Source organism: Scomber japonicus, chromosome 9, assembly GCF_027409825.1.
Source record: "Scomber japonicus isolate fScoJap1 chromosome 9, fScoJap1.pri, whole genome shotgun sequence".
Classification (NCBI taxonomy): Eukaryota; Metazoa; Chordata; class Actinopteri; order Scombriformes; family Scombridae; genus Scomber; species Scomber japonicus.
The window spans coordinates 277,793-305,292 of NC_070586.1; the positions used below are offsets into that span (position 1 = coordinate 277,793).

Consider the following 27,500-nt stretch of genomic DNA (forward strand, 5'->3'; position numbering starts at 1 on the left):
CTACCTGCCCAGGTAACCCCCCCCCCCCCCCCCGCTCTACCTGCCCAGGTAAACCCCCCGCTCTACCTGCCCAGGTAACCCCCCCCCTCCCCCCGCTCTACCTGCCCAGGTAACCCCCCCCCCCCCCGCTCTACCTGCCCAGGTAAACCCCCCGCTCTACCTGCCCAGGTAACCCCCCCCCCCCCCCCCCGCTCTACCCGCCCAGGTAACCCCCCCCCCCTCGCTCTACCTGCCCACGTAACACCCCCCCGTCGCTCTACCTGCCCAGGTAACCCCCCCTCTTGTGTGTGTAATGTGTGTGTGTAATGTGTGTGTGTGTGTGTGTGTGTGTGTTTCAGGCAGGAGGCCGATGGGAAACTCTACGTCAGGTATCAGGTTTTGGGTCGTAATCACGTCGCCGTGCCGACGCACTTCTTCAAGGTAAGTTCACCTGTGTGTCAGCTGATGATGTCATCGGTCAGGGACCTGCGTGTCAGCTGATGATGTCATCGGTCAGGGACCTGTGTGTCAGCTGATGATGAGCTGATGATGTCACCCCCCCCCCCCCCAGGTGCTGATCCTGGAGCAGCCGGACGGTCGGGGGGTGGAGCTTCGTTCCTACGTGTTACCCAATGAGCCGGTAGATGAGAAGCTTCCTCTGGAGCGCTTCCTGGTTCCCATAGAAACCATCGAGAGAGCGTCGGGCCTGCTGTTCGTCCCAAACATCATGAAGAGGACGAGCAGCCTGCAGGCCATCACCGCTAAATGACCTCATTACCCAGAATGCCCTGCAGGCCATCACCGCTAAATGACTACATCACCCAGAATGCCCTGCAGGCCATCACCTCTAAATGACTACATTACCCAGAATGCCCTGCAGGCCATCACCGCTAAATGACCTCATTACCCAGAATGCCCTGCAGGCCATCACCGCTAAATGACCTCATTACCCAGAATGCCCTGCAGGCCATCACCTCTAAATGACTACATTACCCAGAATGCCCTGCAGGCCATCACCGCTAAATGACCTCATTACCCAGAATGCCCTGCAGGCCATCACCGCTAAATGACCTCATTACCCAGAATGCCCTGCAGGCCATCACCGCTAAATGACCTCATTACCCAGAATGCCCTGCAGGCCATCACCTCTAAATGACTACATTACCCAGAATGCCCTGCAGGCCATCACCTCTAAGTGACTACATTACCCAGAATGCTCTGCAGGAGCTTGCGTTGATAAGAAATGAAAGCTGATTGGTCAGAGGCAGATGAAAGTGGTGATGTCATCAGGGTTAGAGTTACACACAGATATATATTTCTATCTTTATAATAAAATGAGATCTATCATGTTGATGAATGCAACACTTTACTTTTTAATCTGTATGTGTGTGTATATATTATATAGTGTTAATGATGTGTGTGTATATATTATATAGTGTTAATGATGTGTGTGTGTGTGTGTGTGTTATAGTGTTAATGATGTGTGTGTGTGTGTTAGTGTGTTAATGATGTGTGTGTGTGTGTGTATTATATAGTGTTAATGATGTGTGTGTGTGTGTGTATTATATAGTGTTAATGATGTGTGTGTGTGTGTGTGTTAGTGTGTTAATGATGTGTGTGTGTGTGTGTATTATATAGTGTTAATGATGTGTGTGTGTGTGTGTGTTAGTGTGTTAATGATGTGTGTGTGTGTGTGTGTGTTAGTGTGTTAATGATGTGTGTGTGTGTGTGTGTGTTATAGTGTTAATGATGTGTGTGTGTGTGTGTGTTAGTGTGTTAATGATGTGTGTGTGTGTGTGTGTTATAGTGTTAATGATGTGAGTTATTAGTTATAATAAACTATGTGTGATTAAGAGCTCATGTTCCTGGTTCTGTTCTGCACCCATCCACCTGGTGCTACACCCATCCACCCGCTGCTACACCCATCCACCCGCTGCTGCACCCATCCACCCGGTGCTGCACCCATCCACCTGCTGCTACACCCATCCACCCGCTGCTGCACCCATCCACCCGGTGCTGCACCCATCCACCCGGTGCTGCACCCATCCACCCGATGCTGCACCCATCCACCCGGTGCTGCACCCATCCACCCGCTGCTGCACCCATCCACCCGGTGCTGCACCCATCCACCTGATGCTGCACCCATCCACCTGCTGCTGCACCCATCCACCCGCTGCTGCACCCATCCACCTGTCAACCTCACGCTCTATCTGACCCTCACTGTGAAGCAGGCACGTGCACACATAGGGCCCTAGGGGTGCTTGAGCCCCTGCCCTTTTTGCCTCGTATTAAAAAGTCCGTCCACTTATCCAACGTGCTTAAATATGTTTAATATTTCAGAAAAACGCTTTATTTTAATCAATGTGTCAGCTTCTATTTTTGCCGGACGTCAATTTAGCACAGAGCAGATCGTGCGGGACAGGAAATCGTGTACTAAATACAAAATAAAACACTGGGCTAACTTTCAAAATAAAATGCAGCGTGTTTACGGCGGATCATATTTCCCTCACTACAGGTCTGAAGTACGGGTCCGAGGTTTAGATATAAAGGTTATTGTGACTTTGATAATGTGAATGAACTCATGTTGAAAGAGCAAATGCTTCACTTTCACCTACAGGACACACAGCTCGGTAGTTAGCTTCCTACGAGCACTTTAGTTTTTAATTTTACATTCATTTCCATATCGTGTAAAGGACCCGCACACATGCTGCCCTTTACTGAGTTTGAGGCCCTGCCCCTCTATAATCATGTGCACGCCCCTGCTGTGAAGAAGACCCCCAGATACTTAAACTCCTCCGCTTGGGGCAGCACCCCCCCCCCCAACCCTGAGGGGGCAGGCCACCTTGTTCCAGCAGAGCACCATGGTCTCAGATGTGGAGGTGCTGACTCTCATCCCGACCGCTTCACATTCAGCTGCAAACCGTCCCAGAGCCTGTTGGAGGACTTCACCTGTAGAGTCCAACAGAACAACATCAACCGTAAACAGCAGAGAGGAGATTCTGAGGTCCCCAAACTGGACTCTCTCCTCCCCCCGGCTGCACCTTGAGACTCTGTCCATGAAGATCACAAACAGGATCAGAGACCAGGGGCAGCCCTGATGGAGCCCAACACCCACTGAGACCAGGTCTGACTGACAGGTGGTGACCTTTGACCTGCGACATACAGGCACAGGTCTGATGACTCCACTACAAAGTGGATCATGGACCTTTGTCCCAAGGTGTTCTGGTAGCAGGTTCTGACCCACCTGATGCTGGATCCTGGTGTTTATGATCCATGGCTAACCCTCTAATGAACCAGAGCAGTAGGATAACGTCTCCATGGCAACCCTCTAATGAACCAGAGCAGTAGGATAACGTCTCCATGGCAACCCTCTAATGAACCAGAGCAGTAGGACGACGTCTCCATGGCAACCCCCTAATGAACCCGAGCAGTAGGATAACGTCTCCATGGCAACCGGTACAATAACAAACACAGACTTCTTTAAACAGTTTAATAAAAAACAACTCATTACAAACATCAGCTGATTCTCTGTCTTACAAATAATACAGTTCCTGCTTCTTGTTCTGTGAGGTCACTTCCTGTTTAACATCATCCAATCACAGAGCAGGATAGGCGGGACATGGTGAGGTCAATAATCTGTCCATCTGCTTCCTGATTGGCTGCAGGTTAAACATTGTCCACCTCTGTGAAATCTTCTTCCTGTGAGGGAAAGATGTCTTCCAGCAGATACAACTTCCCCGTCCCCTCCTCCTCCTGCGCCTCCTCCTGCTGCGCCTCCTGCTGCTCCCCCCGCAGCGCCTCCCGCTTCTCCGCTTTGGTCAGCTTCTCATGCAGCTCAGGAATCACCCACAGGTGCAGGAAGTCAATGATCTCTGAGGAGCAAAGGTCAAAGGTCATTCTCAAGTTCTACAACACAGTATCATACAGAGTACTGCAGTACTGACAGGTAGAGTACTGCAGTACTGACAGAGTACTGCAGTACTGACAGGTAGAGTACTACAGTACAGACAGGTAGAGTACTGCAGTACAGACAGGTAGAGTATTGCAGTACTGACAGGTAGAGTACTGCAGTACTGACAGGTAGAGTACTGCAGTACAGACAGAGTACTGCAGTACTGACAGAGTACTGCAGTACTGACAGGTAGAGTACTGCAGTACTGAGAGAGTACTGCAGTACTGACAGAGTACTGCAGTACTGACAGGTAGAGTACTGCAGTACTGACAGGTAGAGTACTGCAGTACTGACAGGTAGAGTACTGCAGTACTGACAGGTAGAGTACTGCAGTACTGACAGGTAGAGTACTGCAGTACAGACAGGTAGAGTACAGCAGTACTGACAGGGAGAGTACTGCAGTACTGACAGGTAGAGTATTGCAGTACTGACAGGTAGAGTATTGCAGTACAGACAGGTAGAGTATTGCAGTACTGACAGGGAGAGTACTGCAGTACTGACAGGTAGAGTATTGCAGTACAGACAGGTAGAGTATTGCAGTACTGACAGGGAGAGTACTGCAGTACTGACAGGTAGAGTACTGCAGTACAGACAGGTAGAGTATTGCAGTACAGACAGGTAGAGTATTGCAGTACTGACAGGTAGAGTATTGCAGTACTGACAGGTAGAGTACTGCAGTACAGACAGGTAGAGTATTGTAGTACAGACAAGTAGAGTATTGCAGTATTGACAGGTAAAGTATTGCAGTACTGACAGTACTGCAGTACTGACAGGTAAAGTATTGCAGTACTGACAGAGTACTGCAGTACTGACAGGTAGAGTACTGCAGTACAGACAGGTAGAGTACTGCAGTACAGACAGGGAGAGTACTGCAGTACTGACAGGGAGAGTATTGCAGTACTGACAGGGAGAGTACTGCAGTACTGACAAGTAGAGTACTGCAGTACTGACAGGTAGAGTATTGCAGTACTGACAAGTAGAGTACTGCAGTACAGACAAGTAGAGTACTGCAGTACAGACAGGTAGAGTATTGCAGTACTGACAGAGTACTGCAGTACTGACAGGTAGAGTACTGCAGTACACACAAGTAGAGTATTGCAGTACTGACAGGTAGAGTACTGCAGTACTGACAGGTAGAGTACTGCAGTACAGACAGGTAGAGTATTGCAGTACTGACAGGTAGAGTATTGCAGTACTGACAGGTAGAGTACTGCAGTACTGACAGGTAGAGTATTGCAGTACAGACAGGTAGAGTATTGCAGTATTGACAGGTAAAGTATTGCAGTACTGACAGAGTACTGCAGTACTGACAGGTAGAGTATTGCAGTATTGACAGAGTACTGCAGTACTGACAGGTAGAGTACTGCAGTACTGACAAGTAGAGTACTGCAGTACAGACAGGGAGAGTACTGCAGTACTGACAAGGAGAGTACTGCAGTCCTGACAAGTAGAGTACTGCAGTACAGACAAGTAGAGTACTGCAGTACAGACAAGTAGAGTACTGCAGTACAGACAGGTAGAGTATTGCAGTACTGACAGAGTACTGCAGTACAGACAGGTAGAGTATTGCAGTACTGACAGAGTATTGCAGTACAGACAGGTAGAGTATTGCAGTACTGACAGGTAGAGTATTGCAGTACAGACAATTAGAGTATTGCAGTACTGACAGAGTATTGCAGTACTGACAGGTAGAGTATTGCAGTACTGACAGAGTATTGCAGTACAGACAGGTAGAGTATCGCAGTACTGACAGGTAGAGTATTGCAGTACTGACAGGTAGAGTATTGCAGTACAGACAATTAGAGTATTGCAGTACTGACAGAGTATTGCAGTACAGACAGGTAGAGTATTGCAGTACAGACAATTAGAGTATTGCAGTACTGACAGGTAGAGTATTGCATTACTGACAGGTAGAGTACTGCAGTACTGACAGAGTATTGCAGTACAGACAGGTAGAGTACTGCAGTACTGACAGAGTACAGCAGTACTGACAGGTAGAGTACTGCAGTACAGACAGGTAGAGTACTGCAGTACAGACAAGTAGAGTATTGCAGTACTGATAGGTAGAGTATTGCAGTACTGACAGGTAGAGTACTGCAGTACTGACAGGTAGAGTATTGCAGTACTGACAGGTAGAGTACTGCAGTACTGACAGGTAGAGTACTGCAGTACTGACAGGTAGAGTACTGCAGTACTGACAGGTAGAGTACAGCAGTACTGACAGGTAGAGTACTGCAGTACTGACAGGCAGAGTATTGCAGTACTGACAGAGTACTGCAGTACTGACAGGTAGAGTACAGCAGTACTGACAGGTAGAGTACTGCAGTACTGACAGGCAGAGTATTGCAGTACTGACAGGTAGAGTACTGCAGTACTGAAAGGTAGAGTACTGCAGTACTGACAGGCAGAGTATTGCAGTACTGACAGGTAGAGTACTGCAGTACAGACAAGTAGAGTATTGCAGTATAGACAGGTAGAGTACTGCAGTACTGACAGGTAGAGTACTGCAGTACTGACAGGTAGAGTACTGCAGTACTGAAAGGTAGAGTATTGCAGTACTGACAGGCAGAGTATTGCAGTACAGACAGGTAGAGTATTGCAGTACTGACAGGTAGAGTATTGCAGTACTGACAGGTAAAGTATTGCAGTACTGACAGGTAGAGTATTGCAGTACAGACAGGTAGAGTATTGCAGTACAGACAGGTAGAGTATTGCAGTACAGACAGGTAGAGTATTGCAGTACTGACAGGTAGAGTATTGCAGTACTGACAGGTAGAGTATTGCAGTACAGACAGGCAGAGTATTGCAGTACTGACAGGTAGAGTACTGCAGTACTGACAGGTAGAGTATTGCAGTACAGACAGGCAGAGTATTGCAGTACTGACCTCCGTAGGGTAATCCGGTCCAGTTGGGAACTCTGGTAACTTTGAGTCGGTGGAAACTTTTCTGAACACAAAGTGGAGTCACGTCACTGAAACACAAAGTACTACAATTAGTACTACTGGTAGTACTCATATGCAGTAGTACTACTATATTACTACTACTGGTAGTACTCATAAACAGTAGTACTACTAGTACTACTATATTACTACTACTGGTAGTATTCATATACAGTAGTACTACTATATTACTACTACTGGTAGTACTCATATACAGTAGTACTACTATATTACTACTACTGGTAGTATTCATATACAGTAATACTACTAGTACTACTATATCACTACTACTGGTAGTATGATACACAGTAGTACTACTGTGTTACTACTACTGGTAGTATTCATATACAGTAGTACTACTATATTAGCACTACTGGTAGTACTTATATACAGTAGTACTACTAGTACTACGATATCACTACTACTGGTAGTATTCATATACAGTAATACTACTAGTACTACTATATTACTACTACTGGTAGTACTCATAAACAGTAGTACTACTAGTACTACTATATTAGTACTACTGGTAGTACTCATATGCAGTAGTACTACTATATTACTACTACTGGTAGTACTCATATACAGTAGTACTACTATATTACTACTACTGGTAGTATTCATATACAGTAGTACTACTATATTACTACTACTGGTAGTACTCATATGCAGTAGTACTACTATATTACTACTACTGGTAGTACTCATATGCAGTAGTACTACTATATTACTACTACTGGTACTCATATACAGTAGTACTACTATATTACTACTACTGGTAGTACTCATATGCAGTAGTACTACTATATTACTACTACTGGTAGTACTCATATGCAGTAGTACTACTATATTACTACTACTGGTAGTACTCATATACAGTAGTACTACTATATTACTACTACTGGTAGTATTCATATACAGTAATACTACTAGTACTACTATATCACTACTACTGGTAGTATTCATATACAGTAGTACTACTATATTAGCACTACTGGTAGTACTTATATACAGTAGTACTACTAGTACTACGATATCACTACTACTGGTAGTACTCATATACAGTAGTACTACTATATTACTACTACTGGTAGTACTCATATACAGTAGTACTACTAGTACTACTATATTACTACTACTGGTAGTACTCATAAACAGTAGTACTACTAGTACTACTATATTAGTACTACTGGTAGTACTCATATGCAGTAGTACTACTATATTACTACTACTGGTAGTACTCATATACAGTAGTACTACTATATTACTACTACTGGTAGTATTCATATACAGTAGTACTACTATATTACTACTACTAGTAGTATTCATATACAGTAGTACTACTAGTACTACTATATTACTACTACTGGTAGTACTCATATGCAGTAGTACTACTATATTACTACTACTGGTACTCATATACAGTAGTACTACTATATTACTACTACTGGTAGTACTCATATGCAGTAGTACTACTATATTACTACTACTGGTAGTACTCATATACAGTAGTACTACTATATTACTACTACTGGTAGTACTCATATGCAGTAGTACTACTATATTACTACTACTGGTAGTACTCATATGCAGTAGTACTACTATATTACTACTACTGGTAGTACTCATATGCAGTAGTACTACTATATTACTACTACTGGTAGTACTCATATGCAGTAGTACTACTATATTACTACTACTGGTAGTACTCATATGCAGTAGTACTACTATATTACTACTACTGGTAGTACTCATATGCAGTAGTACTACTATATTACTATTAGTAAGTGAAGTCATTAAAAGCGTTAACATCATAATCCAGAAAACTTAATAGAACCTCAGAAGAACAATGAAGAACCAATGTTCTGCTTCAGCTGTACTCAGATGTTTCAGGGTTCACAGGACGATGGTCACCTGGAGAACACCAGGAGAACACCTGGAGAACACCTGGAGAAGACCAGGAGAACACCTGGAGAACACCTGGAGAACACCTGGAGAACACCAGGAGATCACCAGGAGAACACCTGGAGATCACCAGGAGAACACCAGGAGAACACCAGGAGATCACCAGGAGAACACCAGGAGAACACCTGGAGATCACCAGGAGAACACCAGGAGATCACCAGGAGAACACCAGGAGAACACCTGGAGATCACCTGGAAAACACCTGGAGATCACCAGGAGAACACCTGGAGATCACCAGGAGAACACCAGGAGAACACCTGGAGAACACCTGGAGAACACCAGGAGAACACCTGGAGATCACCAGGAGAACACCTGGAGATCACCTGGAGATCACCAGGAGAACACCTGGAGAACACCTGGAGAACACCTGGAGAACACCTGGAGAACACCTGGAGATCACCAGGAGAACACCTGGAGAACACCAGGAGAACACCTGGAGAACACCTGGAGAACACCTGGAGATCACCAGGAGAACACCTGGAGAACACCTGGAGAACACCTGGAGAACACCAGGAGAACACCTGGAGAACACCTGGAGATCACCTGGAGAACACCTGGAGAACACCTGGAGAACACCTGGAGAACACCAGGAGAACAGGCCTGAGTGTTTAACCTTTGACCTCACCCGACAGCGCAAGCGGCCTCGTCCCAGTCGATGTCGGCGGTGTCGTCCACATGCATGTCATACAACCTGGAACCACAGACAGGTGAGTTAGAACCACAGACAGGTGTGTTAGAACCACAGACAGGTGTGTTAGAACCACAGACAGGCGAGTTAGAACCACAGACAGGCGTGTTAGAACCACAGACAGGTGAGTTAGAACCACAGACAGGTGTGTTAGAACCACAGACAGGTGTGTTAGAACCACAGACAGGCGAGTTAGAACCACAGACAGGCGAGTTAGAACCACAGACAGGTGAGTTACATGTTAGAACCACAGACAGGTGAGTTAGAACCACAGACAGGTGTGTTACATGTTAGAACCACAGACAGGTGAGTTAGAACCACAGACAGGTGTGTTAGAACCACAGACAGGCGAGTTAGAACCACAGACAGGTGTGTTAGAACCACAGACAGGCGAGTTAGAACCACAGACAGGTGAGTTAGAACCACAGACAGGTGAGTTACATGTTAGAACCACAGACAGGTGAGTTAGAACCACAGACAGGTGAGTTAGAACCACAGACAGGCGAGTTAGAACCACAGACAGGCGAGTTAGAACCACAGACAGGTGTGTTAGAACCACAGACAGACGAGTTAGAACCACAGACAGGTGAGTTAGAACCACAGACAGGTGAGTTAGAACCACAGACAGGTGTGTTAGAACCACAGACAGGTGTGTTAGAACCACAGACAGGCGAGTTAGAACCACAGACAGGTGTGTTAGAACCACAGACAGGTGTGTTAGAACCACAGACAGGTGTGTTAGAACCACAGACAGGCGAGTTAGAACCACAGACAGGCGAGTTAGAACCACAGACAGGCGAGTTACATGTTAGAACCACAGACAGGTGAGTTAGAACCACAGACAGGTGTGTTACATGTTAGAACCACAGACAGGTGTGTTAGAACCACAGACAGGCGAGTTAGAACCACAGACAGGTGTGTTAGAACCACAGACAGGCGAGTTAGAACCACAGACAGGTGAGTTAGAACCACAGACAGGTGAGTTACATGTTAGAACCACAGACAGGTGAGTTAGAACCACAGACAGGTGAGTTAGAACCACAGACAGGCGAGTTAGAACCACAGACAGGTGTGTTAGAACCACAGACAGACGAGTTAGAACCACAGACAGGTGAGTTAGAACCACAGACAGGTGTGTTAGAACCACAGACAGGTGTGTTAGCACCACAGACAGGTGTGTTAGCACCACAGACAGGTGTGTTAGCACCACAGACAGGTGTGTTAGAACCACAGACAGGCGAGTTAGAACCACAGACAGGTGTGTTAGAACCACAGACAGGTGTGTTAGAACCACAGACAGGCGAGTTAGAACCACAGAGAGGTGATCTTACTTGTTGATGAGACGGATCTTGGCTCTGAATCCTTCAGAACCTTTATTGAAGATTCCGCCTCTCGCTGACATTTTTTCCTTCAGGATGCAGAACCTGGAACACAAAGTGAACCTTCAGAAGACCTGAACCTGAACCTGAACCGGTTCTTCCTCCCAGCATGCAGTGCAGGAACATAGAAGACCTGAACCAGAACCGGTTCTTCCTCCCAGCATGCAGTGCAGGAACATAGAAGACCTGAACCAGAACCGGTTCTTCCTCCCACCATGCAGTGCAGCTCTTTCAGGGAGGCTCACATGTTCCACTCACCACTTGACCCGGCACTGGGTCCAGGACCGGGTCTGCACCTGGCGGCTGACTTCCTTCCAGGGCAGGTTGTTGCACAGCTGGTCTCTGCTCACACCGGAACCTGCAGGGTTCTGCTGCTCCAGCTCCTCCAGGTGAGCCTTCAGGGCCTGCTTCAACCTGGAGTCCTCCTCAGGACTCCACGGCCCATGACCCTCAGCTGGAACACACATGACCACGAGAACATACATGACCACAGGAACATACATGACCACGAGAACATACATGACCACATGACCACAAGAACATACGTGACCACATGACCACAGGAACACACATGACCACGAGAACATACATGACCACAGGAACACACATGACCACATGACCACAGGAACATACATGACCACATGACCACAGGAACATACATGACCACATGACCACGAGAACATACATGACCATGAGAACACACATGACCACGAGAACACACGTGACCACGAGAACATACATGACCACAGGAACATACATGACCACAGGAACATACATGACCACATGAACATACATGACCACGAGAACATACATGACCACAGGAACATACATGACCACAGGAACATACATGACCACATGAACATACATGACCACGAGAACATACATGACCACAGGAACATACATGACCACAGGAACATACATGACCACAGGAACATACATGACCACAGGATCATACATGACCACATGACCACAGGAACATACATGACCACGAGAACACACGTGACCACAGGAACATACATGACCACAGGAACATACATGACCACGAGAACATACATGACCACATGACCACAGGAACATACATGACCACAGGAACATACATGACCACAGGATCATACATGACCACATGACCACAGGAACATACATGACCACGAGAACACACGTGACCACAGGAACATACATGACCACGAGAACATACATGACCACATGACCACAGGAACATACATGACCACAGGAACATACATGACCACAGGAACATACATGACCACAGGAACATACATGACCACATGACCACGAGAACATACATGACCATGAGAACATACATGACCACATGACCACGAGAACATACATGACCACGAGAACATACATGACCACGAGAACATACATGACCACATGACCACAGGAACATACATGACCACAGGAACATACATGACCACGAGAACATACATGACCACGAGAACATACATGACCACATGACCACATGACCACAGGAACATACATGACCACATGACCACAGGAACACACATGACCACAGGAACATACATGACCACATGACCACAGGAACATACATGACCACAGGAACATACATGACCACATGACCACAGGAACATACATGACCACATGACCACAGGAACATACATGACCACAGGAACATACATGACCACATGACCACGAGAACATACATGACCACAGGAACATACATGACCACATGACCACGGGAACATACATGACCACAGGAACATACATGACCACAGGAACATACATGACCACATGACCACGAGAACATACATGACCACAGGAACATACATGACCACATGACCACGGGAACATACATGACCACAGGAACATACATGACCACATGACCACGGGAACATACATGACCACATGACCACAGGAACATACATGACCACAGGATCATACATGACCACAGGAAGATACATGACCACAGGAACATACATAACCACAGGAACATACGTGACCACAGGAACATACATGACCACAGGAACACAGGAACATACAGGAACATACAGGAACATACATGACCACAGGAACATACAGGAACATACAGGAACATACGTGACCACAGGAACATACGTGACCACAGGAACATACATGACCACAGGAACACAGGAACATACAGGAACATACAGGAACATACGTGACCACAGGAACATACAGGAACATACAGGAACATACAGGAACATACATGACCACAGGAACAGACATGACCACAGGAACATACAGGAACATACAGGAACATACATGACCACAGGAACATACGTGACCACAGGAACATACAGGAACATACAGGAACATACAGGAACATACATGACCACAGGAACATACATGACCACAGGAACATACAGGAACATACAGGAACATACATGACCACAGGAACATACATGACCATAGGAACATACAGGAACATACAGGAACATACATGACCACAGGAACATACATGACCACAGGAACATGCAGGAACATACAGGAACATACAGGAACATACATGACCACAGGAACATACATGACCACGAGAACATACATGACCACGAGAACATACATGACCACGAGAACATACATGACCACAGGAACACAGGAACATACAGGACCATACAGGAACATACATGACCACAGGAACATACAGGAACATACAGGAACATACATGACCACAGGAACATACATGACCATAGGAACATACAGGAACATACAGGAACATACATGACCACAGGAACAGACATGACCACAGGAACATACAGGAACATACATGACCACAGGAACATACATGACCATAGGAACATACAGGAACATACAGGAACATACAGGAACATATATGACCACAGGAACATACATGACCACAGGAACATGCAGGAACATGCAGGAACATACATGACCACAGGAACATACATGACCACAGGAACATGCAGGAACATACAGGAACATACGTGACCACAGGAACATACGTGACCACAGGAACATACATGACCACAGGAACATACAGGAACATACAGGAACATACATGACCACAGGAACATACATGACCATAGGAACATACAGGAACATACAGGAACATACATGACCACAGGAACATACAGGAACATACATGACCACAGGAACATACATGACCACAGGAACATGCAGGAACATACAGGAACATACATGACCACATGACCACAGGAGCATACATGACCACAGGAACATACATGACCACATGACCACAGGAGCATACATGACCACAGGAACATGCAGGAACATTCAGGAACATACAGGAACACAGGAACATGCAGGAACATACAGGAACACAGGAACATGCAGGAACATACAGGAACACAGGAACATACATGACCACAGGAACATACATGACCACGGGATCATACAGGAACATACATGACCACAGGAACATACATGACCACGAGAACACAGGAACATACAGGAACATACATGACCACGGGAACATACATGACCACAGGAACACAGGAACATACAGGAACACAGGAACATACAGGAACATACATGACCACAGGAACATACAGGAACATACCGAAGTGCTCGAAGCGTTTCTGGAGAGCGTAGATACTGCGGTCCATCTTCTGAGCGATCGCTCTCCAGTTGTTCCCGTGGAGGTTCTGCAACTTTATCAAGGACTGCATCTCTTCCTCTGAGAACCTGAAAAAAACATCCACAGGTAGAACATGAACACACAGAGGGTTCCACAGGTAGAACATGAACACACAGAGGGTTCCACTGGTAGAACATGAACACACAGAGGGTTCCACGGGTAGAATGTAAACACACAGAGGGTTCCACGGGTAGAATGTAAACACACAGAGGGTTCCACGGGTAGAATGTAAACACACAGAGGGTTCCACGGGTAGAACGTAAACACACAGAGGGTTCCACGTAAACACACAGAGGGTTCCACGGGTAAAACGTAAACACACAGAGGGTTCCACGGGTAGAACGTAAACACACAGAGGGTTCCACGGGTAGAACGTAAACACACAGAGGGTTCCACGGGTAGAACGTAAACACACAGAGGTTTCCACGGTTCTCTGACCTTCCTCTGTGGTTCCTGTCGTCAAAAATCTTCTTGGCTCTGGTGAGAATCTGCTGACAAGGCCTCGGGATCCCCTCAGCTGGAGAGAGAGAGAGAGACAGGTGGAGAGTGAGACAGGTAGACAGACAGACGGGTAGAGAGACAGACAGGTAGAGAGACAGACGGGTTGAGAGACAGGTAGAGAGACAGACAGGTGGAGAGACAGACAGGTAGAGAGACAGACAGGTGGAGAGACAGACAGGTAGAGAGACAGACGGGTAGAGAGAGAGACGGACAGGTAGAGAGAGAGACAGGTAGAGAGACAGACAGGTAGAGAGACAGACGGGTAGAGAGACAGACAGGTAGAGAGACAGACAGACAGAGAGACAGACGGGTGGAGAGACGGGTAGAGAGACAGACAGGTAGAGAGACGGGTAGAGAGACAGACGGGTAGAGAGACAGACAGGTAGAGAGACGGGTAGAGAGACAGACAGGTGGAGAGACAGACAGGTAGAGAGACAAACAGACAGAGAGACAGACAGGTAGAGAGACAGACAGACAGAGAGACAGACAGGTAGAGAGACAGACAGGTAGAGAGACAGACGGGTAGAGAGACAGACGGGTAGAGAGACAGACAGACAGAGAGACAGACGGGTGGAGAGACGGGTAGAGAGACAGACAGGTAGAGAGACAGACAGAGAGACAGACAGACAGAGAGACAGACGGGTGGAGAGACAGACAGGTAGAGAGACAGACAGGTAGAGAGACAGACAGGTAGAGAGACAGACGGGTAGAGAGACAGACAGAGAGACAGACAGACAGAGAGACAGACGGGTGGAGAGACAGACAGGTAGAGAGACAGACAGGTAGAGAGACAGACAGGTAGAGAGACAGACGGGTAGAGAGACAGACGGGTGGAGAGACAGACGGGTAGAGAGACAGACAGACAGAGAGACAGACGGGTGGAGAGACGGGTAGAGAGACAGACGGGTAGAGAGACAGACGGGTAGAGAGACAGACGGGTGGAGAGACAGACGGGTAGAGAGACAGACAGAGAGACAGACAGACAGAGAGACAGACGGGTGGAGAGACAGACAGGCTCACAGATCTTCTCTATGAAGTGATGTCGTGATCGGAGCTGTTTAATCTCCGCCTTCTGATCTGGGAACCGCTCAGGAAACAGAAGCTGATTGGCTGAGCCGATTCCAGTCAGAGCCAGGAAGTCTGCGATGTTCTGGCCAATCAGCTGATTCTCCTTCTCAGTGCACCGCCCCCAGCGCACCTGCACACCTGCAAGGGATCGGGTTACAACGCAGTACAAGTACTTCACTCTACGCAGTACTACGCAGTACAAGTACCTCACTCTACGCAGTACTACGCAGTACAAGTACCTCACTCTACGCAGTACAAGTACCTCACTCTACACAGTACTACGCAGTACAAGTACCTCACTCTACACAGTACTACGCAGTACAAGTACCTCACTCTACGCAGTACTACGCAGAACAAGTACCTCACTCTACGCAGTACAAGTACCTCACTCTACACAGTACTACGCAGTACAAGTACCTCACTCTACGCAGTACTACGCAGTACAAGTACCTCACTCTACGCAGTACAAGTACTTCACTCTACACAGTACTATGCAGTACAAGTACCTCACTCTACGCAGTACTACGCAGTACAAGTACCTCACTCTACGCAGTACTACGCAGAACAAGTACCTCACTCTACGCAGTACAAGTACTTCACTCTACGCAGTACTACGCAGAACAAGTACCTCACTCTACGCAGTACAAGTACCTCACTCTACACAGTACTACGCAGTACAAGTACCTCACTCTACGCAGTACTACGCAGTACAAGTACCTCACTCTACGCAGTACTACGCAGTACAAGTACCTCACTCTACGCAGTACTACGCAGTACAAGTACCTCACTCTACGCAGTACAAGTACTTCACTCTACACAGTACTATGCAGTACAAGTACCTCACTCTACGCAGTACTACGCAGTACAAGTACTTCACTCTACGCAGTACTACGCAGTACAAGTACCTCACTCTACGCAGTACTACGCAGTACAAGTACTTCACTCTACACAGTACAAGTACTTCACTCTACGCAGTACTACGCAGTACAAGTACCTCACTCTACGCAGTACTACGCAGTACAAGTACCTCACTCTACGCAGTACAAGTACTTCACTCTACGCAGTACAAGTACAAGTAGTAAACATTTTGGCTCTTACTAGTAGTACTAGTAAACATTGTGGCTCTTACTAGTACTACTAGTAAACATTGTGGCTCTTACTAGTACTACTAGTAAGAGCCACAATGTTTACTAGTAGTACTAGTAAGAGCCACAATGTTTACTAGTACTAGTAAACATTGTGGCTCTTACTAGTACTACTAGTAAACATTGTGGCTCTTACTAGTACTACTAGTAAGAGCCACAATGTTTACTAGTACTAGTAAACATTGTGGCTCTTACTAGTAGTACTAGAGGACATTTTGGCTCTTACTAGTACTACTAGTAAGAGCCACAATGTTTACTAGTACTACTAGTAAACATTTTGGCTCTTACTAGTAGTACTAGTAAACATTGTGGCTCTTACTAGTAGTACTAGTAAACATTTTGGCTCTTACTAGTACTACTAGTAAACATTGTGGCTCTTACTAGTACTACTAGTAAACATTTTGGCTCTTACTAGTAGTACTAGTAAACATTGTGGCTCTTACTAGTAGTACTAGTAAACATTGTGGCTCTTACTAGTAGTACTAGTAAACATTTTGGCTCTTACTAGTAGTACTAGTAAACATTTTGGCTCTTACTAGTACTACTAGTAAACATTGTGGCTCTTACTAGTACTACTAGTAAACATTGTGGCTCTTACTAGTAGTACTAGTAAACATTGTGGCTCTTACTAGTAGTACTAGTAAACATTGTGGCTCTTACTAGTAGTACTAGTAAACATTGTGGCTCTTACTAGTAGTACTAGTAAACATTGTGGCTCTTACTAGTAGTACTAGTAAACATTTTGGCTCTTACTAGTAGTACTAGTAAACATTGTGGCTCTTACTAGTAGTACTAGTAAACATTGTGGCTCTTACTAGTACTACTAGTAAACATTGTGGCTCTTACTAGTAGTACTAGAGGACATTTTGGCTCTTACTAGTAGTACTAGTAAACATTTTGGCTCTTACTAGTACTACTAGTAAACATTTTGAGCTTTACTAGTCAACTAGTAAGGCGAATTTGCACTCAACTAGTTAACATGTCGGCGGTTTTGTAGCGCACTAGTTAACTAGTAAGACTTTGAGCTTTACTAGTTGGGTCCAGTAGTCAACTAGTGAGCAAAAAAGCGTACTAGTTGGGACTTTGGCGCTACTAGTGTGGCGCTCGGCTCAACTAGTACGGCTTTTGTCCGAACTAGTTGGTCAAAAGTGTAGTAGTAGTACTAGCACTAGTAGTAGTAGTACTAGGTTACCTTGGCGTTTGAACTCTTTGAAGCGGTGCAGGTCGTATCTCAGGAATCTTTGAATCTCATGAATTGTTCGTTTCTTCACATCCGGAATAAATTCCTCCAGCTCCCCGACCAGCGCCCTGCAACACAAAGTACACACTCACTACTACACACTACTACACACTACTACACACTACTACACACCCCGACCAGCGCCCTGCAACACAAAGTACACACTCACTACTACACACTACTACACACCTCCACCAGCGCCCTGCAACACAAAGTACACACTCACTACTACACACTACTACACACCTCGACCAGCGCCCTGCAACACAAAGTACACACTCACTACTACACACTACTACACACCTCGACCAGCGCCCTGCAACACAAAGTACACACTCACTACTACACACTACTACACACTCACTACTACACACTACTACACTCCTCCACCAGCGCCCTGCAACACAAAGTACACACTCACTACTACACACTACTACACACCTCCACCAGCGCCCTGCAACACAAAGTACACACTCACTACTACACACTACTACACACCTCGACCAGCGCCCTGCAACACAAAGTACACACTCACTACTACACACTACTACACACCTCGACCAGCGCCCTGCAACACAAAGTACACACTCACTACTACACACTACTACACACCTCGACCAGCGCCCTGCAACACAAAGTACACACTCACTACTACACACTACTACACACTCACTACTACACACTACTACACTCCTCCACCAGCGCCCTGCAACACAAAGTACACACTCACTACTACACACTACTACACACCCCGACCAGCGCCCTGCAACACAAAGTACACACTCACTACTACACACTACTACACACTACTACACACCTCCACCAGCGCCCTGCAACACAAAGTACACACTCACTACTACACACTACTACACACCCCGACCAGCGCCCTGCAACACAAAGTACACACTCACTACTACACACTACTACACACCTCGACCAGCGCCCTGCAACACAAAGTACACACTACTACACACCTCCACCAGCGCCCTGCAACACAAAGTACACACTCACTACTACACACTACTACACACCTCCACCAGCGCCCTGCAACACAAAGTACACACTCACTACTACACACTACTACACACCTCCACCAGCGCCCTGCAACACAAAGTACACACTCACTACTACACACTACTACACACCTCCACCAGCGCCCTGCAACACAAAGTACACACTCACTACTACACACTACTACACACCTCGACCAGCGCCCTGCAACACAAAGTACACACTCACTACTACACACTACTACACACCTCCACCAGCGCCCTGCAACACAAAGTACACACTCACTACTACACACTACTACACACTACTACACACCTCCACCAGCGCCCTGCAACACAAAGTACACACTCACTACTACACACTACTACACACCCCGACCAGCGCCCTGCAACACAAAGTACACACTCACTACTACACACTACTACACACCTCGACCAGCGCTCTGCAACACAAAGTACACACTCACTACTACACACTACTACACACCTCGACCAGCGCCCTGCAACACAAAGTACACACTCACTACTACACACCTCGACCAGCACCCTGCAACACAAAGTACACACTCACTACTACACACTACTACACACCTCCACCAGCGCCCTGCAACACAAAGTACACACTCACTACTACACACTACTACACACTCACTACTACACACAGTACACACAGTACTACACACAGTACACACTATTACCTCCCCTCAGGTAAAGGGTCAGGGTTGGGGGGGGGGGGGGGGGGGGGGTTAACCCTATCCTAACACACAACACACACACACACACACACACACACACACACACACACACAGAACTCACTCATCATATGATGTCACTTCCTCTCCTGGGCTCGTCTTCTTCTTCTCTTTCTCTGCTCTGTCTTTTCTCTTCTTCTTCTTCTTCTGTTCTTTTTCTACCTCTTTCACACTCGCATCTTTCTTCTTCTTCTTCTTCTTCTCTGTCTCTGGCGCTGTGTGATTGGTTTCCATGGAAACCAGTGGGTCTGTTTCACTGTTGTTGTTGGTAGTCGTTACCATGACGACACTCCCCTCCTGTTTCTTCTTCTTCTTCTTCTTCTCTGTCTCTGGCGCTGTGTGGTTGGTTTCCATGGAAACCAGCAGGTCTGTTTCACTGTTGTTGGTAGTCGTTACCATGACGACACTCCCCTCCTGTTTCTTCTTCTTCTTCTTCTTCTTCTCTGTCTCTGGCGCTGTGTGATTGGTTTCCATGGAAACCAGTGGGGCTGTTTCACTGTTGTTGTTGGTAGTCGTTACCATGACGACACTCCCCTCCTGTTTCTTCTTCTTTTTTCTCTCCATCCCAGTGTCACTCGTTTCCATGGGAACCGTCAGGTCTGTGTTGTTGTCGTCTGTTGTTGCCATGGTGACGCTGACCTCCTTCAGTCCATTTTTGTTTTTCTTCTTCTTCTTTTTAGCGGTTTCATTAGTTGCTATGGTGACCGGCACCTCCTCTACCTCCTCCTCCTCCTCCTCCTCCTGTCTCTTCTTCTTCTTCTTCTTAGCGGTTTTATTGGTTGCTATGGTGACCGGCACCTCCTCCACCTCCTCCTCCTCCTCCTCCTCCTGTCTCTTCTTCTTCTTCTTAGCGGTTTTATTGGTTGCTATGGTGACCGGCACCTCCTCCACCTCCTCCTCCTCCTCCTCCTCTCGTCTCTTCTTCTTCTTCTTCTTCTTCTCTATCCTGTCAGGTGTGTCGATGTCCACAGGTGAGTCCTCCAGGCTCTGAGACCTTCTCCTCTTCCTGTGAGGGGGGGGCGCGTCCGCAGGCTTCATGAGCAGCAGCAGAAGAAGAAGAGCTGTGTGACGTCACTGCAACAGAAGAAGAAGAAGAGCCGTGTGACGTCACTGCAACAGAAGAAGAGCTGTGTGATGTCACTGTTAGCTCTGTTAGCGGCCTGGAGCCTCCACTAACAGCGGGCTGCTGAGGAGCATCTAGCCGGAGACAGAGCTCTGTTAGCGGGCTGGAGCCTCCACTAACAGCGGGCTGCTGAGGAGCATCTAGCCGGAGACAGAGCTCTGTTAGCGGCCTGGAGCCTCCACTAACAGCGGGCTGCTGAGGAGCATCTAGCCGGAGACAGAGCTCTGTTAGCGGCCTGGAGCCTCCACTAACAGCGGGCTGCTGAGGGGCATCTAGCCGGAGACAGAGCTCTGTTAGCGGCCTGGAGCCTCCACTAACAGCGGGCTGCTGAGGAGCATCTAGCCGGAGACAGAGCTCTGTTAGCGGCCTGGAGCCTCCACTAACAGCGGGCTGCTGAGGGGCATCTAGCCGGAGACAGAGCTCTGTTAGCGGGCTGGAGCTCCACTAACAGCGGGCTGCTGAGGGGCATCTAGCCGGAGACAGAGCTCTGTTAGCGGCCTGGAGCCTCCACTAACAGCGGGTTAAAGATTAAATATTAAAATGTAAACTGTATTTTTTGTATTATTTTTTTACTCACCGCTATATACACGTGGAGGCACGCTGCTTGTTTACTTCCGGTGTCTTCTTCGGTGGTGTTTTTGGCGGTAGCACCACATTCTTCTTCTTCTATGATGTTTAACGGCAGCTTCCCTCCATCATGTTGCACCCCTGCTGCCCCCTGCTGGTTAATATGTATAAATCATGTTGCACCACTGCTGCCCCCTGCTGGTTAATATGTATAAATATATATCATGTTGCACCCCTGCTGCCCCCTGCTGGTTAATATATATATATATATATATATATATATATATATATATATATATATATACATGCACCCCTGCTCAATCAATCAATCAATCTTTATTTGTATAGCGCCAAACCACAACAAAGTTATCTCAAGGCACTTTACACATAGAGCAGGTTCTAAACCGAACTCTTCAGGTTTTAACTTTAAAGAGACCCAACATTCCCACATGAGACACAGTGGAGAGAAAAAACTCCCTTTTAACAGGAAGAAACCTCAGGCAGAACCAGACTCAGAAGTGGGCGGACATCTGCCTCGACCGGTTGGGGTTGAGAGGAGAGAAAGGAAGGATAGAGGAAGGAGAGAGAGGAAGGAGAGGAGAGAGAGAGGAAGGAGAGAGAGGAGAGGAGAGAAGCACAATGAAAATCAACAATGAAGCTGGATGGTCCGGGACTGCTGCCCCCTGCTGGTTAATATATATATATATACACATGCACCACTGCTGCCCCCTGCATATATATATATATATATATATATATATATATATATATATATATATATATATATATATATATATATATATATATATATATTCAATCATTCAATCAATCAATCTTTATTTATAAAGCTCCAAATCACAACAGAGTCATGTGAAGGCTCTTTCCACATAGAGCCCTAACCCTCAGAACCAGACTCAGAGTGGGAGAACATCTTTTAACAGGAAGAACCCTCAGAACCAGACTCAGAGTGGGAGAACATCTTTTAACAGGAAGAACCCTCAGAACCAGACTCAGAGTGGGAGAACATCTTTTAACAGGAAGAACCCTCAGAACCAGACTCAGAGTGGGAGAACATCTTTTAACAGGAAGAACCCTCAGAACCAGACTCAGAGTGGGAGAACATCTTTTAACAGGAAGAACCCTCAGAACCAGACTCAGAGTGGGGGAACATCTTTTAACAGGAAGAACCCTCAGAACCAGACTCAGAGTGGGGGAACATCTTTTAACAGGAAGAACCCTCAGAACCAGACTCAGAGTGGGAGAACATCTTTTAACAGGAAGAACCCTCAGAACCAGACTCAGAGTGGGAGAACATCTTTTAACAGGAAGAACCCTCAGAACCAGACTCAGAGTGGGAGAACATCTTTTAACAGGAAGAACCCTCAGAACCAGACTCAGAGTGGGAGAACATCTTTTAACAGGAAGAACCCTCAGAACCAGACTCAGAGTGGGGGAACATCTTTTAACAGGAAGAACCCTCAGAACCAGACTCAGAGTGGGAGAACATCTTTTAACAGGAAGAACCCTCAGAACCAGACTCAGAGTGGGAGAACATCTGGTGTGAGAGGAGTGTGTGTGTGTGTGTGTGTGGGGGGGGGGGGGGTATCAGTCTATGTTATTTAAAGCCTGAAGGACACTCAGAGCATCATGGGTAATCAGCTTCCTTATCACAGTGAGGAATGTTAACTACACACATAGTTTCCATCTGACCTGATAAACACAAATAACCTGAAGAAGAAGAAGAAAAGGAAGGAGAAGAAGAAGAAGAAGAAGAAGAAGAAGAAGAAGAAGAAGAAGAATGAGAAGAAGAAGAAGGAATAAAGACTTTCCCTGACACACTGTGTGACTGAAATGAAGCCGCTGGATGTTTCTATGACATCATCAGTGAGCTTGTTCTGCAGCGCCACCATCAGGCCAACATCAGCCTTCTGTTTTAACTACTGTCTGATATTTAATCCATCATCTGATCACTGATCTGTGATTCAGAGCAGAGACAAAATACATTCTGCTCTCTATTATTATTATTAAACCACCACCATGACTTCAATCAGAGTTATTGAATATAACTCTGCGGCTGTGGCTCAGGAGGTAGAGCGGTCGTCCTCCAATTGGAAGATTGGTGGTTCGATTCCCGGCTCCTCCAGTCCACATGTCGATGTGTCCTTGGTCAGATCGAGGAGTTCCGCGACGCCTTCACGCTGTTCGACGAGACCCCGGCGGGCGAGATGAAGATCACGTTCGCTCAGTGCGGAGACGTGCTGCGGGCGCTGGGACACAACCCCACCAACGACGAACCCCAAATTGCTCCCGTTGCTATGCCAACGGTGTATGAATGTGAATGAATGGTTAGACTCCTCTGATGGCAGGTTGGCACCCTGTGTGGTAGCCCCTGCCATCAGTGTATGAATGTGTGTGAATGGGTGAATGATTGTAATGTAAAGCGCTTTGAGTGGTCGCACAGACTAGAAAGGTGCTATATAAGTACAGTCCATTTACCAGTCCAAACATAGTTGAATAAATATTCATATTATTATATTCTGAGAAACATTTCATCTGGTTTTCAGACTGTAATCTTCTGAACATCAAATAAATAATAAATAGATAATAAATAAATAAAGCTGGAGTCGGGGGGGGGGGGGGGTCACACGGAGCAGATGAACTCAGCCCTTCAGCTTCTTATCTTCTTCTCTTCTTTCTATTTCGGGTTTCTTCCTTCTTTGGTCGTCTGTTCTCTGCTCGCTCCTCCTCCTCCTCCTCCTCCTCCTCCTCCTCCCCTTCCTCCTCCTCCTCCTCCGCTCGCTATAAAGCTCCGTCCTCCTCCTCCCGACCCTCAGCGCTGCAGCATGGCTCCCAAGAAGGTGGAGGCCAAGAAGCCGGAGCCCAAGAAGGCGGAGCCCAAGAAGGAGGAGCCGCCTCCTCCTCCCAAACCAGCCGAGCCCGAGCCCAAACCTCCGGAGGTGGACCTGAAGAGCATCGTGGTGGAGTTCTCCGCGGACCAGATCGAGGAGTTCCGCGACGCCTTCACGCTGTTCGACGAGACCCCGGCGGGCGAGATGAAGATCACGTTCGCTCAGTGCGGAGACGTGCTGCGGGCGCTGGGACACAACCCCACCAACGACGACGTGCTGAAGCTGCTCGGCAGACCCAAACCGGAGGAGATGCACAAGCAGCTGCTGGACTTCGACTCCTTCCTGCCCATGCTGCAGCACGTGGCCCGGGCCAAGGAGCAGGGCAGCTTCGAGGACTTCGTGGAGGGGTTGAGGGTCTTCGATAAGGAGGGCAACGGCACGGTGATGGGGGCGGAGCTACGCCACGTCCTCGCCACGCTGGGAGAGAAGATGACGGAGAACGAGGTGGATCGACTGATGGCCGGACAGGAAGACGCCAACGGACACATCAACTACACCGAGTTCGTCAAGCACATCCTGGCCGGCTGACCTCTGACCTCTGCTCCTTCTTCTTCTTCTTCTTCTTCTTCTTCTTCTTCAGGTTATTTGTGTTTATCTGGTCAGATGGAAACTATGTGTGTAGTTAACATTCCTCACTGTGATAAGGAAGCTGATTACCCATGATGCTCTGCTTCTCCTCCTCCTGCTGTGGACTGAGTGTCTCATGTCTAATAAATCACCTTCAGTCCTTTTTCACTGTCGGCTGTTTTCATATCAACGTTATATTTAGTTTCATTTACCTTTTTAACTCCTAATAATCATTCATTACATCAAACAGAAGAAGAAGAAGAAGAAGAAGAAGCTCCATCAGTGACGTCATTTATTGTAAAAGTGTTTCAGCTGTTTGTAAATCACAGTTTAAAATATTAAAATATTAAAATATTAAAATACTTCACTGACTGCAGTTAAAAGTTCAATAAAACAAAGATTCATATTTCATCCCAAACATGTTTACTGTCTGTATTATTACTTATAAAGTTATAATAAAGTTTAATAAAGTTTAATAAAGTTTAATAAAGTTTTAATAAAGTTTTAATAAAGTTTTAATAAAGTTTAATAAAGTTTAATAAAGTTTAATAAAGTTTTAATAAAGTTTTAATAAAGTTTTAATAAAGTTTAATAAAGTTTAATAAAGTTTTAACATTATTCAGTTTAGATTTGAACATTTTGTGAATAAACTATAAAAGTTAAAGATCAGCTGATAGAAGCACAGTAGCCTACATTTCCCATAATGCACCTCCACAGTCTACACACTGGCCTCTGATTGGCCCTCCTCCTCATTCACGATTGGCTGAAAGTCACATGTTCTGGTTGGCCAGCTGCTGTACTGCTGCACTCTGATTGGCTGAGCCCGGGGCTGAGCTCTGATTGGCCAGCTGAGCGTAGAGGCGGGACTTGAGGAAGCGAGGGTAGCTGTCCGTCTCCATCAATCCAAAAACCTGCTGCTGGGCCCTCTGGAAGGAGGCGGGGCTAACGCAGAGACGCAGGCTGTGATTGGTCAGCTCTCTGACGGACGAGTCCACGTTGACCTGAAATTAATTATTATTATTATTAAAGACTGTTTAGAGTTAGAGGTTAGGGTTGGGGGGGTTAGGGTTAGGGTTAGGGTTAGGGGGGTTAGGGTTAGGGTTGGGGGTTAGGGGGGTTAGAGTTAGGGGGGTTAGGGGGGTTAGGGGGTTAGGGGGGTTAGGGGGTCTTATGGACAGTTGTGACGCAGCCTTCATTGATCTTATCGGAGAAAGGTGTCTCCTGATCACTGTATTAATGTTAAAGGGGTTAGGGGGGTTAGGGTTGGGGGGGTTAGGGTTGGGGGGGTTAGGGTTAGTCCTGTGTCTCCTGATCACTCTATTAATGTTAAAGGGGATATGAAGTCAATCAAGTAAACATTATTTACTAAATGGGTTTCCAGTGTTATCAAAGATCATATAAAATACATACCAACTGTAAACATATAAAAGAAAAAAGACGCCCCGTTGTGTCTTTCTGGGGGGGGGGGGCGCCGCCATGCTACGGTGGGAAAACCTGTGACGTCACGGGGTTGGTTGGGTTCACCAGGTGTAACGGTTGAGACAGTGACAGTTAGTGAAGGATGGAGACAGTGACAGATAGATAGAGATAGTGAAGGATGGAGATAGTGAAAGATAGAGACAGTGAAAGAGAGCTAGATGGTGTCAGTTAGTAATAGTGAGCGATACAGACGGTGAGATATAATAATAGAGACACAGGCAGTACAACAAACAATAGACAGATCGAGTCGGTTAAAGACGATGGAGACCCAAGAACCACAGGACAGGAGAAGACAAAAGGGAGGCCATTATTGTATTGCTCCTGGGTGTAATAATGAATTTTACAGAGTTAAAACCAAGAAGAAAACATTCCACTTCCACAAACTACCGCTGAAACAGAAGACAGTGTTGCGGCGCTGGCTAGCGGCACTGAAGAGAGTGAACCCTCCGACGGGCGCTGACTCCAGGGTGTGCAGTCAACATTTCCTGGAGGACGATTACTTAGAAGAAAAGACCTTCGAGTCGGACAGGCTAGTTGTTCGTCGGACCAACAGACTAAAGCCAGAAGCTTCTCCGTCTGTCTTTAATTTCACCGCCTACAACATCAGCTCTACTGATTGCCCAA

At 46.6% G+C, this 27,500-nt stretch overlaps 4 protein-coding genes across 5 annotated transcripts in view; 2 read left to right on the top strand and 2 right to left on the bottom strand.

Annotated features, from left to right (window-relative positions):
* Window positions 1-754, top strand: part of endog (endonuclease G) — a 2,578-nt gene extending 1,824 nt beyond the window's left edge. The window contains exons 5-6 of the mRNA XM_053325869.1: window positions 339-420; window positions 551-754. Of these exons, the coding sequence (XP_053181844.1) occupies window positions 339-420; window positions 551-748 (280 nt within the window). The 3' untranslated portion in view covers window positions 749-754. The remainder of the gene's footprint in view (window positions 1-338; window positions 421-550) is intronic.
* Window positions 755-3,461: 2,707 nt separating this feature from the next.
* Window positions 3,462-22,006, bottom strand: LOC128365214 (transcription termination factor 1-like). Its single transcript, XM_053325875.1, has 11 exons — window positions 21,932-22,006; window positions 20,296-21,305; window positions 18,422-18,537; window positions 16,037-16,222; window positions 14,954-15,032; window positions 14,438-14,562; window positions 11,161-11,356; window positions 10,855-10,947; window positions 9,461-9,526; window positions 6,817-6,902; window positions 3,462-3,851 (listed from the first exon to the last, which is right to left on the bottom strand). The coding sequence occupies exons 2-11, from the start codon at window positions 21,267-21,269 to the stop codon at window positions 3,646-3,648; spliced, it is 2,127 nt and encodes a 708-aa protein (XP_053181850.1). The 5' UTR covers window positions 21,270-21,305; window positions 21,932-22,006; the 3' UTR covers window positions 3,462-3,645.
* A 2,758-nt stretch (window positions 22,007-24,764) lies between these two features.
* LOC128365210 (myosin light chain 1, cardiac muscle-like) lies at window positions 24,765-25,358 on the top strand. 2 transcript variants are annotated; one of them, XM_053325873.1, is made up of 2 exons: window positions 24,765-24,779; window positions 24,822-25,358. In XM_053325873.1, the coding sequence occupies exons 1-2, from the start codon at window positions 24,765-24,767 to the stop codon at window positions 25,356-25,358; spliced, it is 552 nt and encodes a 183-aa protein (XP_053181848.1). The 2 variants fall into 2 exon arrangements, with proteins under 2 accessions (XP_053181848.1, XP_053181847.1); XM_053325872.1 differs by having other exon boundaries at window positions 24,765-25,358.
* Window positions 25,359-26,128: 770 nt separating this feature from the next.
* Window positions 26,129-27,500, bottom strand: part of LOC128364204 (regulator of G-protein signaling 3-like) — an 18,754-nt gene continuing 17,382 nt past the window's right edge. Inside the window, exon 16 of the mRNA XM_053324741.1 lies at window positions 26,129-26,398. Coding sequence (XP_053180716.1) covers window positions 26,168-26,398 — 231 coding nt within the window. The 3' untranslated portion in view covers window positions 26,129-26,167. The remainder of the gene's footprint in view (window positions 26,399-27,500) is intronic.

What these genes read in the sequence shown, in the direction of transcription:
- LOC128365214 (XM_053325875.1), bottom strand. Translation starts at nt 21,269, where the DNA reads ATGAAGCCTGCGGACGCGCCCCCCCCTCACAGGAAGAGGAGAAGGTCT. An exon ending in GACAGGAACCACAGAGGAAG is followed by an intron (nt 14,563 to 14,953) that starts GTCAGAGAACCG and finishes TGTTTTTTTCAG; the next exon opens with GTTCTCAGAGGAAGAGATGC. An exon ending in AAGATCCGTCTCATCAACAA is followed by an intron (nt 9,527 to 10,854) that starts GTAAGATCACCT and finishes CTGTGGTTCCAG; the next exon opens with GTTGTATGACATGCATGTGG.
- LOC128365210 (XM_053325872.1), top strand. Translation starts at nt 24,765, where the DNA reads ATGGCTCCCAAGAAGGTGGAGGCCAAGAAGCCGGAGCCCAAGAAGGCG.